The sequence below is a fragment of the Acartia tonsa genome, chromosome 5 (assembly GCF_053477335.1).
Source record: "Acartia tonsa isolate MP-2025a chromosome 5, ASM5347733v1, whole genome shotgun sequence".
In the NCBI taxonomy this organism is placed as follows: domain Eukaryota; kingdom Metazoa; phylum Arthropoda; class Copepoda; order Calanoida; family Acartiidae; genus Acartia; species Acartia tonsa.
In genome coordinates, this window is record NC_137264.1 from 15,678,811 (window position 1) to 15,694,915 (window position 16,105).

At 34.6% G+C, this 16,105-nt stretch overlaps 1 protein-coding gene across 1 annotated transcript in view; it reads right to left on the minus strand.

Moving 5' to 3' along the window:
• Positions 1-1,033: 1,033 nt before the first annotated feature.
• LOC145318849 (uncharacterized) overlaps positions 1,034-16,105 on the minus strand; it is an 80,168-nt gene continuing 65,096 nt past the window's right edge. The window contains exons 31-43 of the mRNA XM_080160509.1: positions 15,675-15,781; positions 15,366-15,406; positions 14,267-14,347; positions 13,896-13,976; positions 13,054-13,169; positions 11,417-11,482; positions 10,811-10,882; positions 10,200-10,265; positions 9,490-9,619; positions 9,137-9,220; positions 8,748-8,853; positions 8,018-8,077; positions 1,034-1,933 (exon numbers count right to left, since the gene is read on the minus strand). Of these exons, the coding sequence (XP_080016635.1) occupies positions 1,824-1,933; positions 8,018-8,077; positions 8,748-8,853; positions 9,137-9,220; positions 9,490-9,619; positions 10,200-10,265; positions 10,811-10,882; positions 11,417-11,482; positions 13,054-13,169; positions 13,896-13,976; positions 14,267-14,347; positions 15,366-15,406; positions 15,675-15,781 (1,120 nt within the window). The 3' untranslated portion in view covers positions 1,034-1,823. The remainder of the gene's footprint in view (positions 1,934-8,017; positions 8,078-8,747; positions 8,854-9,136; positions 9,221-9,489; positions 9,620-10,199; positions 10,266-10,810; positions 10,883-11,416; positions 11,483-13,053; positions 13,170-13,895; positions 13,977-14,266; positions 14,348-15,365; positions 15,407-15,674; positions 15,782-16,105) is intronic.

Genomic DNA, 16,105 nt, shown 5'->3' on the forward strand with positions numbered 1-16,105 from the left:
TCGCCACGGCGACTGGAATCCGTAAATCCGTAGGGACCAGCATCGCTGCCTCTGTTCCCTCTTGACCGCCTGACATAAATGATGATAATTAATAAAACGGTCACACTCTCTATCCTCCGTCCGTAATTTCAATAGCAAATCAATTTGCGCCCCTAGGCCTTTAATTTTGAGGCCCGTAGCCTCATCCGGCGAGACATCTGGGTCTTCGAGTCGAGCCCTAATCGAGTCAATTTCGGTTTGGTATTGCCCCTGCAACCCCTCTATACGCTTACCTATATCCACCAACTTCAGGTTCACACTGTTGAAACTCTTCGTTGTTTGTTCCGTGTACTCCTTTATTTTCGAGGCCACAGAAGTATCAATGAGCTTAGACATCCTGGCCCAAGTGTCCGGGCTAAGATTAACGCCGCCATCTGCCGAACCGTCGGCCTCCTCATCCGCTATGGCAGCTCTAAGCTTGTTGCCTTTGCTGGCTTTGGACATAATGACGGCAAAAAGTGCCGACAAAAAACAATTATTAAAGCACAGATAGATGTTCACAGATGCGTGGTATAGGTAAAACTAAGCGTAGTAGAGAGGGATTACAATTAAGGGGTAACCTGAACCAATGACGTGAGGGCGAGGAATAAAGTTGACCAATGAGAGGACACCAGTTGTAGGGCAGGACCAATCACAGCTCTCCACAGAATAACTCCCAACCAATGGCAGGGCTCCAACACTAGAGTGTGTGTATGTGTAGTGTGTGTGTGTGTGTGTAGCGTAGGCTCTCCTCCACTGTTGTAGATGAACGGGGGGGAGGAGAAGGGGTGGTAGCGATACTCAAAAAAAGGGGTAGAAAGCTTATACAGCAGCTCTACATTAGAAGATGTGTATCGCTTGAAGGACGCTAACTAAGAAGAATATTGACAAAAGTTTCAGTAGTATTGATTATTGAAATTCTAGAGACACTTTATTGTTCTTTTATACATTAAATTAATAAAAAGGCAATTCAAATATTCAGGATGATCAACAAAATAATCAGCAAAGAAATCAATTATCCTAAAAATTAATAACTAATGTATTTCAGAAAACAAAAAGACAACTTGAACTATAATTTTACCCATAATACATTATAAACATGTGATAAAAGATATTTGTAATATCAAAGAAATAATATACATTACTGTGGAAAAGTTTGTTTACATCATTAGAGTTTATTTTCGAAACCGATTAATATCCGCTGGATTAGAACCGGTTCTAAGCTAATTTGAAAAATCATGCATCTTTTCAGACAAATTCCACGAAAAGTAAAAATCGTGAAAACAACCAGTTTGATTTACCTGAGCCCTCAGCCCCTCGGGGTTAACAAAACTGGAATTTATCTTATAATTTTGCATTTTAATTCCCGCAGAAAACTCTCTATAATACGGTGCAATAAATAACTTACAGAAATTAATTTAATTATTTGAGATTGTAAAAAAGAATAGCTATCACCTCGTTGACATGAGATAATTATAGCTTTTGATTTAATAATTGAAAAAATATTTTTCGTGTTATTATGATTAAGGTTTAAACACTGATAGGAATTCTATAAATAATATTGATCAATAACATATTGAACTAATCTATTATAACTTTCATCGGGCAATAATTAAGTTGTACAGTACAGCACTATCTGTTAAAACTACCATGAGTGTCTTATCTAAAATTGAACTAGAATAATTATTTTATTGAAAGAATAGTACCTAACGTCTTAATAATATTCTAAGAGTAAAAACTGAACTTATTTTTTTATTGATCTATTTAATTGGTTTAGAAGCACTGCTGCACTACTCATATATTGGTTAGAACCACGAGTCATCCGAATCATAGAGAACATCTTTGTTGACAGTAATATCTCCTCTCTTGTCTGTTTCATCACCAGTTACGCCGAGGATGTCTTGCCACGTTGGAGCTGAAAAAGAGGATAATTTATTTCACGAATTTCCATGAAATTGTGTGATTGTGTCTAGTCAAATGCGCTTATTAACCCATTAGTGCCGAACCGGGCATCAAAACCCGGTTCCGAAAAATGGAAAAAAAACGGTTTCCGGCTTCATAATTGCATCATTCTCAGAATGAATCCCCCCTCTACTACCCTGACTTTCATTTCCCCCTGGAGCAGGCAGTTTAGCTTACTTCCGTTTGCTGGTATAGCTCAACAAAATTTGAAAATCATGAAAATTCAAAATACCTCTCTAACTTTTTTGTTTTTATAGTAAAGTCGCTGATTTTTTTTGTGAAATCTAATGTTTATTGACAAGTACATCTATTTGTGAATTCGTTTTATTCAAATTATAATTTTTTATATGATTTTTTTATCGTTTTTGTACGCCCTATTATGACCCGGTTCGGCTTGGCCATAAATACCCGAAAATTTTAAAACCCGGCTCGGTTTCGGTTTTTATTACCCGGTTTTAACTTTTCAACCAATAAAAATAACAGTTTACGTCATTAGTAAGGGTTTGAGCCACCCTAATAACCCTAGTAATCTCTATAGCACAAGGACTCTGGCAGGAAATTGACAACTTATTCATACGTACTGTACTAAATCAATCATTACGTGGACTAATTTAACCAAATTAGGGGTTTTTTTAGGTTTTTTATAATTCATACAACCCCCTTAAGTTATTCATTACAATAGAATACAATTTTAAAATTTATTTACCGTGTAAATATGCATAAATATGACGTTTTTACTGACAATTAGGTTGATTTTTACTCAAAGCATTTTTCTTGTAGACAATAAAATGATTATAACTTTCGTTCTATTTAAGATAAATTGATGAAATAAAAAGTATTTTCAATTTTATTATGCTGAGAAGTCACTTATTGGTTTTAAGAAATAATAAACCCCTTTGAGTTGGGGAGGGGGGGGGGGCGTTGAGTATCGAAATAATGAAACTAATGTAAATTTCTTTTTATGGTGGGTTTTAATGATTCATATAGCAGCCAAACTGTTTTTAGGCAATACCCCTTTGTCTGTCTGTCCCTCTGTCTGTCTGTTTTTTTGTCTGTCTGTCACTCCACTTGTCAGTCTATCTGTCTAACTGCCTCTTTTTCGGATTTCAATGAATCATCTAGCATAGCCTAATTCTAATTTGTTAATGCCTCAAAAACTGTCTGTCTGTCCGTCTGTCTGTCTATCCCTCCATCTGTCTGATCATTCACAGGTTCTCTATTGGATTTTATTTAATGAATTGTCTATTATGGTCAAACTGTAATTTGATCATTCTTCTTGCCTGTCTGTCTGTCTCGTCTATCTGCTGAGTTTCTACCATTGGTCTAACAGATTGATTCACTTAATTAACCCCTTACGGTCGGGCCCCTTACCGCACCTTAATCAGTCGGGGGGGGGGGGTCACCCCCCTGCAACCAACCCCTAGCCCTCCGGGGCTTAAAAAAATCCTATAAATTTTCTTAAACTTAAGCTTTTATGATTATAAACTAACTCCTAGATTATAATTATCCCCCTTCCGCCAACCCCTAGCCCTCCAGGGCTCCAAAAACCCTAAAAATGAACCTACCTTTATTTTTCTCAGAAACCATTTGACCAATAGGGATGATTTCTTAAACTTAAGCTTTTATGGTTATAAACTAGCTTTTAGATTTTAAGTCGCCCCCCTGCCGCCAACCCCTAGCCCTCCGGGGCTCCAAAAAATCCTAAAAATGAACCTAACCTTAATTTTCTCAGAAACCATTTGACTAATAGGGATGATTTCTTAAACTTAAGCTTTTATGATTATAAACTAACTCCTAGATTATAAGTCACCCCCTTGAAAATAAAGGTTAGGTTCATTTTTATGGGTTTTTTTGATCCCCGGAGGACTAGGGGTTAGCAGCAGGGGGGTGACTTCTATACCAAAAGCTAGTTTATAATCATAAAGGCTTAAGTTTAAGAATTCATCTCTATTGGTCAAATGGTTTCTGAGAAAATTAAGGTTAGGTTCATTTTTAGGGTTTTTTTGAGGCCCGGAGGGCTAGGAGTAGGCGGCAGGGGGGTGACTTCTAAACTAGAAGTTAGTTTATAACCATAAAAGCTTAAGTTTAAGAAATCATCCCTATTGGTCAAATGGTTTCTGAGAAAATTAAGGTTATGTTCATTTTTAGGGGGGTTTTGAGCCCCAGGGGGCTAGGGGATGGGGGTAGGGGGTTGACTTTGAAACCATAAGATGTTCATACCCCTAAATGCTTAAGTCCAAAAAATTTGCATGGTTCATCAAGTGGTTCCGGAGAACCCCCCCCCCCCCCCCCAGCATCAAAAAAGCTTCAGTTACGTCCCCCTTTTAAACGTAAGCTTTTCTTATATGTCAACATAACATATCTAAATTTCATAGAGATCCGCAGCCGTTTTCCCTGCTGACCGCCTGCTGCGGCCGCTGAAATTTATATTTGATATTTCTAATATAAAATTTACTTAAAGATAAACATTTTCTGTAAAAAAATTGTTCTTCTAGCTTCAAAAATAAGAAAATTACAGCCGTTTAAAATTTTTAAGTAAAAAAGGTTGTTAAATAAAAAGGTAAACTAAGCAAAAATTGACTTTGACTTATAAAAGGTCGGAAATTTATTATCAAACAGGGGACTTGCACAAAAAAGATTTAGCCCTCTAGGTCTAATAGGAACTGAGATAATAGGGGGGGGAGCGTTGAACGCCCACCCCATCACCAACCGATTAAGGTGCGGCAAGGGGCCCGACTGTTAAGGGTTAATAATACATATTTAATAATTCATATTAAAGTCGATAATACTGTAAAAATGGTTGAATGCTTGTTTCAATAGAAAATTAGATTTAACTAATAATAATGTTGAATCTTGTACCAGGAGATAAACAAATAACCTTGTGTTGCAATAAAAAAATAAAAAAAATTATCCAATTTACTTATGAAAAAAGTGTAATACTGTATCTATAATCTTTTTGTACATAAATGATAATAATATCAGGTTATATTCCATTAATTTATAACCACCTAAATTTTTTGACACTTACAACTTTTAACAGCTCCCTTTAACCAAAATCAAGGATAGTTTATTTAAAGGGAGTGTGAACGTAAAAATTTCTCATCTGATTATCAAATCTTAACATTTACTAAGCACATTTCACTACACTGATCAACCAAAAATGTCCTATTCACAAAAATATCCAGAAATAATGCCTTGATTTTATGGTATTTTGAGAGGGAAAAAGGAAAAAACAGGGAAAATCTGAACGTTTTTGTTTCTTATAATGTTTGTAGGGATATTTAACTTGTCATATATAGTTGAAACAATTTACTTACTGTTAAGGATTTATTTTATGCTATAAAATTGCCAATTCGTTTTTTTATAACGTAGTAATTAGGTAATAAAGACATATTTTAAATTCGTATTATTGACAAAAAAAAATACCCCACTGTCTACAAAGGGTTGAATCTCATAGGTTATATAAAATAATAATATCCTTTTTTATTGTGTTGAACAATAGATAACCCACTTTGGAGAATTAGTTTATACTTTTATCAGACTGTTTATAAAGAAATATTGCGTCTTAATTATTTACAAATTTGTAATTAAAGGTGGGCGAGAGATGGGCCATTTAAAGTTAATTGGATACTAATAAAAATCCTGTTTCTGGCTTTGTTATTGTATTTGGTTTTCAATAAAACAATATTGCTTATTTTATCAATTTCTAAGTAACTATACATTGAATTAAAGCAAGGATTATGTTAAAAGTCAGCTTAACTGTTAGGAAAAATCTAGAACTATGTGAAAAAGTTTAATTTTAGCTATAATGGGAGAAAAAAGCAATTTAATGCACATTTTATATAATACGGAAAATTTCTTCCTTTCCCCGTACCTTATAAAAATCGTCGGAAAAAGCCGTTTTTTAAGCAAACAAAAGCGCGTTTTGCTCCATCTGTGAGATATTATGAATGAGATAATGTTAAGATTTGATATTAAGATGAGAAAAATTTACGTTCACAGTCCCTTTAAGTATGTCACCAAAACTTCATTACATAAGTAATACATTTTTACAAACTTTAAAAAGAGGATTGGGAAATATCTCCCTCCCCAACATTAACTTTAATCACTATTGTAAACAATATTAAAAGTTATAAATATATACCAATCAAGATCTTTAGAGGTATTAATTGTTGTTTAATTACATATGTATGAGAGCTCCTTCTTGTGTCAATCACTTTTATTTACTGATTTAAATTTGTACAGTACAGTTGTACAGAATATTGCAAGATTTTTTTTAGTTAAGTCTGGAAATTAATGATTAATTTATCTAAAAATAGATAGCATAGAATTATCTTAATCAGTGGCTTAATTTTATACACCCGCCTTAAACACCTCCCCCCCCCCCCCACTCTTTATTTTAAGGGGTGTAAATTTATTTCCTTTACACCCCCTTGGAATTTATAGAGGGGTGTATCTGAGGGTGTAGGCTCTTGTCAAGAGGGTGGACATGGGTGGACACCTAGGGAGGTGTATCCATCCCCCTTAATTTTACAAGGGTGGTGTAAACAACCCCTACACCAACCTTTTGCACGCCTTTGATCTTAACTATAGTTTTAGTGTACATAAAGTTGTAAATTCAGTAACTATTCTACAAAAATTACCTTCCTAAATTGATATATGATTTTCAGGGTAATCTCCGGTGGACTAAACATTAAAATTTTATGGAAAAAAAGATATCTTTGGAACATGCATGACTTGAAATTATCCCCCCTTTGTACTCAATACGCATTTTTTATTCTAAGTGCGTCAATTTTGCGTTTAAAGATACCCTTAGTTTAAGCATTAATTTCTTCAAAAAATGATGAAAAAAGATAAATTTTTTTTTGATAAAATGATAAAAGTATATGTAAAATGAAATAACCAGCAAAAAAAATTACAAAATTACGTTAAATAGAACGAAAATTAGAGCGTTTTGTATGCCTTATAAAATGCGTATTTCTCATGAAAATTGTAACGATTTAGTGTCTTGAGTAAAATATTTACAAACTTCCCGCTTTTATAAGAAGCTAGAGCCTTTGTGATAGGTGTCACCCAATAGTTTTATGCTCGTTTTCTGATATGTAACACCCAAATTTTATATGTTCTTTTTTTGTAGTGTGTGTCTTTTAAAACTTCGAGCAACGGGTTTTTTTACCCGAAAACGGCGGCACCTATAGCCGAAACACTAAATTTGAAATAAATCGCTTCGTATTATACTTGTAGCTCTTTAGATTACATGAGGTTGTGTAGTTTTCAATTACGGATCGTATCAAAGTTCTAAAAAGTGTTCATCTCACTTTTGGCGTTCAAAAATTACATTTTTCGATTTTTGGTCAAAATAACCGGGTTTATACAGGTCAACCGGGTTTTAAAACTGGGGGAAAGCACCAAAAACGGGTGTTAATGCCTGGTTGGTATTTATGGCCAAGCCGAACCGGGTTTTTTTGCAACTTTCCTGTGCACGCCACTAGAGCAAAACAAAAAAATACGAATTCCGTTTTGACCATTATAAAGCTTCCCTGAAACTTACAGCTCGATCGGCCCATAAAAGTGGCGCTCGGCACTAATGGGTTAAGTTAAACTTTTCTTAATTATTTTTAGCCCACACATGTGCATCAATTTAGAGTTATGAATATGCTTCCCTGTTAGATGAAGAAAATCATCACAAAAATAATATTTGAACTTTATCTGTAAGTTTTAAACACAATTTTATTCGATTGGATATTAACTTTAAGGTGTAGTTTTTTACCCTAGAAAATTTTGAATTTCGTAGGAAAAGGATTCGGTTTTAACCCTTTGATTGCATGACCTTTGTCTGACAAGCTCTAACTGTTCATTCATAGTAATGCGTTGCGCCTATTTCTGGGCAAAGGCATTCCCTCCTCATTTAACTATGTCGCGCACCTGACATAGCAGTAGTAGTCTTTGGTCTATTAATGTCCTTATTTATGACGCTGTGTCGGGCTGAGATCCGAACCTATGTTAAGCCACGATCGCGGATATCATGTTAACTTACTGTCATCTTCCTGTATTACTCTGGGAGAGAAGACATTGGCACAATCAATTTCATCTTCTCCCTATCATTGGATACAGTTACTTTAATGGCTCTTATATTCTTGGTGCAGAGTACCCAAAGTTTTGTAACAACTTCACTCATTTTTGTGCTAAAAAAAATTTGGGTACCATTTATCAAAATTTGCATAAAACCAGTAGTGTCAAAACTTTTTAGTTAATATTTTTAATCAACTGAAGGGTAACTTTTGTTTATTATTTTTGGGAATCTTAATCAACTTATTGTTGATTGTCTTATACCTTAAGATATTTGCGTTTCATTCCTACCGCACAGTAGGTCTATCGAAAAAGATTTATATTAAAAAAGAATAATTATAGCCATTACTAGCGAAGCTTAACAAATTACTCGGTGTGACAAACGGACATTAAAAAATTTAGAGTAGAGTTACTTTTCTGAACATTAAAAATAATTAGGGGATGGCTCCAGGTAAAAGGTATAACCAAGCGAAAGAAATCTAAAATAATATTTTTGGGGCAAATGGAGAGGTCGTCAATTTTACGATGTCTTGCCAACCAGCAACAGCTGAGATAACGTATTGGTTTCGTGACTTTTTTCCGAATTAATTTCGTTGTTGATATAAGCTGGGTCGGTTCTGTGATTGACAAGGCATTGCATCGATTGTTCTTGTAAATTTGGAGATGAATAAATTGTCCACTAAGATAAATAAACTGTTCCTGGAGGCAGTGAGGGAATCCATCACAATGTTGAGAAAGAGGTATTTTTGTTCTGTCATTGCAGGTGAACTCACAAAATTCTTCATCAGAGCCGTCAGCACAGTCCTACAAGTAGAAGATATTTTATTCTAAGGAATTTTTGAATATCCCAAAAAAATACAACCGTTTCACATTTTTAAGAAAAAAACATTGTTGGACGGTTCCCTTGAAGTGCAGTGTCGAGCTCTAAACTCATCCCACTTTATTTTAAAAATAAATAAGGGAGGGGGGGGGTTTAGTCAGACCACCCGGGTAGGTATAAGGCATCTAGAAAAAACCTTCCTCCTTTCAAATTATTGATAAAATTTATAGGGGAGGGGAGTGTGTTTGCACAGCTGGGAATTGTCACCTTGTTTCCATTGCAAGTGAGGAATTTGCTAACACAAGATCCATCCCGACACATCCATTCTTCTTTTGGCAAACAGCATGATCCCTGAAAAGGCATTTATAATTTACTGGTGGATTGTTAAGCAACTATTTAACCAATTTTAGGCATTTTTTAAAAATAGTTTTACATTTTCCACCAATCGAATATTTTTAATACTTTCTCGTCATTTGCTCGGTCCCAAGGATCTCTAGTTTTTTTTTGCACACTTTAAAGCTTTGGTGTTTTATTCGTCTCAATTTAGAATTTTTTTTATTTATCCAATTTGATTTGAGAGGCTTTTTTGACCAGACAGGTCCACAGTATACTATTTATACCTGATTTAAAATTGTAATATTGACATTGAGTTGGCATGCAGTCTTTTCTAGTTGACATTGGCTGGAATAGGTTTTCCCGTCTGAGCCACACACCTCATCCTGGGTGGATTCACTACAGTCAGCTTCACATCTGGAATAAAAATAATCATGTGGGTTTGTCAAAAGTGATCTCATATCAGAGAGAGGACAATGGGCTGTTTATTACACTAGTCTTCAAAGTTTTACAAAAACGTTTTATCATTCGTTGGCTTGACAACTTTGAGGACTTTTACTGAATTTTCATTAATTGTTTAATTAAATGGAGTGTTCAAATGTTTCAACGACTAATTTTTTATTTAAAAAGGGGTCATTTTGTATATCATCATTAGGGATGTACATCAAGTTTATCGGTCAATGTGTATCCCTTAAGATCCATGAGTATTGGTTTTGCACAGGTTTTTAGACTATTTGAATAGAAAGGTATCTATAAGTATGGTTGGCTGCTGTTGTCTACACTTTCTACCAAATAATATGGCCGAATTGTTCCTTCAATTTCCTGAGTAGGCATCTTATACTACTATGTTTATTGTTGAAACAATAAGAAATGGCGAACGTCATGTAATTTGTATTGTATCAGGTCCGGAAACATATAGTAAGGATGAAATATACTTGAATTATGCTGTTATTATATTCATATAAAACTCTAGAAGCATAAAAAATCTCTAACTTACTTTGAAACAGGACAAGGGCCACTAGATACTTGGGTGATATCCATGTTTGAGTCACATGCTTCTTTCCTACAGAAAAATCATGTTGTAATTGGCTGCTGTCGCAATATTAACATTAGGATATTGTTGCATGGATGGACGTATTGTCAATATTTCCCCAGGAAAAATCAGTTTCCAGTATGGCTTAGAAACTGATTAATAATATCCGGTGGATTAGATTTAGAACTGGTTCTCGTATATACTGAAAAATCATGTTTACAGACAATTTTTCACGAATATTAAAATAAAAATCATAAATTCAATACCAGTTTTGTTAGCCTGAGCATATGGCTCTCTTTTTCTACATTTTCTTGCAGCTGCTTGTATTATGAAAAAGGATTTAAAAGCAGTGATCTAAATGGATAAGATAAATCGGTACCTAAAATTCCCTTTATTTAGATTACAATTTTTGGTAGAAACGTTTGGACACTAAACTTAATGAATCAACCACTAAAAATTAGTTAGAAGTCCCCAAAGTTGTTAAACCAACGAAAAAGAAAACGTTATTAAAAACTTTGGGGACTAGTATAATAAACAGCCCATTGTCCCCTTCCTACCTGAATAAAAAAACTTACTTAAGGTGACAGATATTGTTGTAGGTGACACCATTGCTTCCACAGCAGGGGTTTATTTCCAATCCTTCACAACTATAACAAAATTAGATATTTATGTTTGTTCATTAGGAAGCTTTTAAGATGACTGAACGCTAAATCCAAGTTTTGACTTTGCTGAGTCACCAGGGAAGCTAAAGTAGACCAATCTAGGATGTTAAGGTGTCTAAACGAAGCTATTGACATAACTAAGAGTAAACTTAGGGTTTATCTCATACCCAACTCCCACCAGAAGGGCGAAAGTGACAGCCATTTAAGAAAATTTGGCCACCTTGAAATTCTTCCACTGTATGATATAAATTGTCATGATATTCTAAACTCACGTTGTTAGTTTGTCATGCTATGATTTATTTGTGTAACGTAACTTGTGGATGTTGTCATCTTATTAAATCAAACATATCAAAAGCCTTTTTAAAGTCTAACTGCCTCAAACATACATTTTTTTGAAGAAAAAAAGAATTATAATCTGGAATAAGTGAAATTGGGCATTAAATAAAAAATAAAGCTAGTTATATAAATTTTTTTTAAATTGTTGAATTTTATCCACTGTCCCTGTTTTATTGATATTACCTGTCAGGACAATCATCAATGATGTTTTCAAATAAATCTTTGAAAGGGTCGATTATCTTCTCATCCCTGAAAATAACATCATTTTAATATTCTGTTGGAAATGCAGTTTAACTCAGTTACCTATTATGGAAGCAGCTTATAGTGACTAGCAAAAAAAATGACGTCATACAATACAAATAACAATGTTAGTATGCATTGTAATTGACCAATGGTAAAAAAATATATACAGGCATATCATTGGTCATTTGTATTGTATGACGTCATTTTTTTAAAGGCATAATAAGCTGCTACCCTATTATGGGATGAAAACAAAACATAACTATCTCTTATTATGAAATTTATTGAAATTAAGGTGGGTGTAGTTTTTATGTTTATTTATTACTACCATTTTTAACAAAATCCATAAACTATTGATGAATCATTTACTAAGTATATTTGCGATAACTTTTATTTAATACATTCTTCGAATTTTTAACATTTACAAAACAGCCTGCTTTATTGCTTTAAGATCCATGTCAGATCTATATAGGAAATAAATGTCTATAAATGAGCTCAAGTTTTCCAAGGAATAAATGTTCAAAACTCATAGTGCTCCAATAATCCTCATTAAACTATCATTGACCATTGCGATAAAACCTTTATTCTATTTGTTTATGGAATGAATAAAGTTTTTCAATCCATGTTGATATTTGAATTACATTGAAGTATTTAATCTTGATTTAATAAACAAAAAATATACGTTCATAATATAGAAAATCAAAGAAAACTCTGTTTTAAAAGAATTCGATTGTGGCGACACTTCCATAGTGTTCAAATATTAAAACTAAAATTTTAATCATATTAACCCTTTGGTGATGGTAATGTAAATAAAAAATATAATTGTAGAAATCTTTTTAAAATCATTCAAAATATTAAATATTTACTTCTTTCTTTTAGATAGTAATGGCGAGGGAGGAAAATTGAAATAGATAAATAGATATGTACTTATAGAAAACTAGCCAATAGTGAGATAGTTATATCGAGCCAACTCTAGTAGATAATACCAGACAAGATAGATAGATAAATATTACCTGCAGGCTCCATCATGGACCACCTGTAACTCTATGCCATCCAGACAAGATATATAGATAGATATTACCTGCAGGCTCCATCATGGACCACCTGTATCTCCATGCCATCTAGACAAGATAGATAGATAGATATTACCTGCAGGCGCCATCATGGAGCACCTGTATCTCCATGCCATCCAGACATGATAGATAGATAAATATTACCTGCAGGCTCCATCATGGACCACCTGTATCTCCATGCCATCAAGGCAAGATAGATAGCTAAAGAGACAGATAGATAGTTAGATAGATATTACTGTAGGCTCCATAATGGACAACCTTTATCTTCAAGCAATCTAGACAAGATAGATAGATATATAGATAATACCTACAGGCTCCATCATGGACCACCTTTATCTTCAAGCCATCTAGACAAAATAGATAGATATTACCTGCAGGCTCCATCATGGACAACCTGTATCTCCATGCCATCCAGACAAGATAGATAGATAGATATTACCTGCAGGCTCCATCATGGACCACCTGTATCTCCATGCCATCTAGACAAGATAGATAGATAGATATTACCTGCAGGCTCCATCATGGACCACCTGTATCTCCATGCCATCCAGACAAGATCTTTTCTTGAGGAAACAAATATTATCATAGGTTATGTTGTCATCTCCACACACTGGTAGCAGGATCTGAAAGCACAAGAACTGATAAATATTGCGACCATGGAAAGAAAACGAAGTAGCGAATTTTCACAATAGATTTTAATAGGTTATTTTAGGTCAAGTTTGTTAAATGTTAATAACAGCCTCGCAGGGTTAGAGAATTGTCCCTGCATGGTTAGAGGCCCCCGCAGGAGCTAGAAATGGGATAAAAGCTACTTTGAAAATATGACGGAACCTGCTACTTCGTTTTCTTTCCATGATCCTTATATTGATAGTGTAGCGGATAGACTTACTTGAGGAGTTGCAATGCGCCCTATGATAATAAGTAAGTCCAAATCCATATCAAACATCTATGTAAATAATTTTGGAATAAATTTACTTGAATTTTTGTTCAGACTTAAAATTGTATATTTACATTTTTGAATATTGAATGCCTTTTTACTTTACATGGGTGTGGATACAGTTGACCTCTCATCAGATAACCAGCAACAGACTTCAAAATGAAACTTTCAGAATTCCCATACATCTCAAGGTAAATTATAGGGGTTCAAACTTTTACTCTACATAGAATTTAAAGGAGCGGGGGGGGGGAGAGTCTTTCAAATGTGTGGGGTATAGTACCCCATAATGATTTTGAATCAAGAATGGAGGGGGGGGGGGGGGTGAAGGTTATATAAGTTAAGGTTCCCTTGTCTGTTTGATTCACTTTAATAGATGTTGTCTCCCTAGATATAATATAATTGTCATGCATACCTTTTCACATTCAGTCACACATTTTTCTGGTCTATCTGTTATCTGAGGGCAAGCTCCAGAATTTACAACTTCTACGCTAGTCTAATAATAACAAGGAATATTAAACGTTTAATAGTAGTGAAGCTGTTTGAAATGGAAAGCAATTACGGGAGAAAAAGTAAAAGAATCCATAAACTTCACAGAAAAGGAGAACCATGATAGGTCCTAGGAAGGTTTATAACTATTTTTACGGGAAGAAACCACCGTTCAAAGAGAAATCCCTAGAAAAAAGTGACCTCCATTAACTTCTATTTTATTTTTAAAACTTTAAATTGAAATGCACCTCAAGTGCAACTACGGGACTCTAGGGGCGTAGCTGCTGTACTCATTACCTCATTGAGACAAGAAATTTTCTCCAGCACACACAGATTTGTATAAGTTACTCCATCTGACCCGCAAACAAGATCAACAATCTAAACAACAAGGAGAGTTATTTGAAGCTGTTTATAGTGCCTAGGAAAAATGAAGTCATACAATACAAATGACCAATGAAAGGCCAGTATAGATTTTAATTGTACAATGGTAGGCCAGTTTGATGACATTTTTATTGGCATCTTAAAAAGCTTCCAGTTATTTATTTAAGTTGATTTACATAAACAAAGGTATGGCTACAATCATTTTGTGCAGGGATTTTAATGGATAAGATAATGAACGATGATTTATATACATCCCCATTGATGATATACAAATTACCACTTCTGTTGAAATGATTGTACACTACTAGTGTGGTAGTCGGCATACGGACAGGCCTTTTCCAGAGTATACTATGCTCCATGTTTACCAAGTAACACCCAGACGTTAATCCCCGGCTTATCACAATTCTAGCCAGCCCATTTTTGGCCATTGTTTGATCATCAGAGACAGCGGTCAACTTATCCACTGCTGAAATCGGGAGGGAGTTGCCGCTCCACTCTACATGCTCCAGCAACCTACCCTTTTCCGGGGGACGTCTACCTTACCCCACTACGGGAGCCTACCCCTCTACTATTCACCTGGATGGGGCTTCCCCCCATATCTCCACACCCCTTCTCTACCTAACCCATTTATAATCTGTTTTGTATATAAGCTATTAAATTGTTGTATGTGCATTCAGTTCAAATATATCTTTCAAACAGTAACTACTTGTAGTACTTTATTGATAGAATCCTTAAGGCTGGGGGCTCTTTTGAATCGAACTCGCTCAGTAGGGTTGAACTGCTTCACCCCTACCACACTAGTATGTAACCAACCAATCAAAATTCATTAAAAGTACCAACAGTTTTGAAGCCATCAAATTAGATAACGTGGTTATAAATCTTAAGATAGCAGTATAATGGATCGTTCTTTCCTTAATTTTATTAAACTAGCGACTATGTCAGATGGACAAACATATATACAGACTTTTTTTTGACAAAATATTAGTAAAAATAGATTTTAAAAAAATTTCAATACCTCTTCACACTTTGTAAAGCAAGGAGACTCTTCACATTTCCCTAAAAATATAACCTTATATAAAAGTAACAGGATGTATCTCTGTGTGTTTGTGTATCTGACTGTCTGTACCGAAAGGTCTTTCTAACCAATAGAATGATATGGTTATCCTTTACAGTGTAGCTTCTCATAGGTCTTGGGAAGGTTTATATTTATCTTTGGGGAGTGTACCACAACTCTCTAAAGAGTAAAAAATAGGGAAAGAGGAGCCGTGGCGGAAACTGCGCATGCTCTATGGGCACTTCAAGTAAAAGCATCCATAAATGTTACCTTGATGTTTAACAGAGAGCTGAATTCCATTTCTGCAGGCCAGGTGCTTCATCAAGCAGGTACTATTGTATGTTACTCCGTCACTTCCACACACATAGGAAACCTCTCTACAATTCAATAAATAAGGGATAAGACAATGGATGATAAATTGATATACATCACTAATGATTCATAAAGCTACCTCTTCTGTAGATTGAAATTATTGGTTAAAAGGTTTAAACACTGCTAGTTTGGAATCAATTAATCAAAACTCCATAAACGTACCAATCTTAAAAAAATATTTTTTGGTACCTATGTAATTTACTGTTCAATAACACCTATCTTCATGATTATGTTAACTATATTAGGGTTAGGCATAGGTAAAACTACCCCTAACCCCTTATTAACAATTTTAAACCGTTTTGAAAAAAAGGCATCTAGTGTTCACTTCC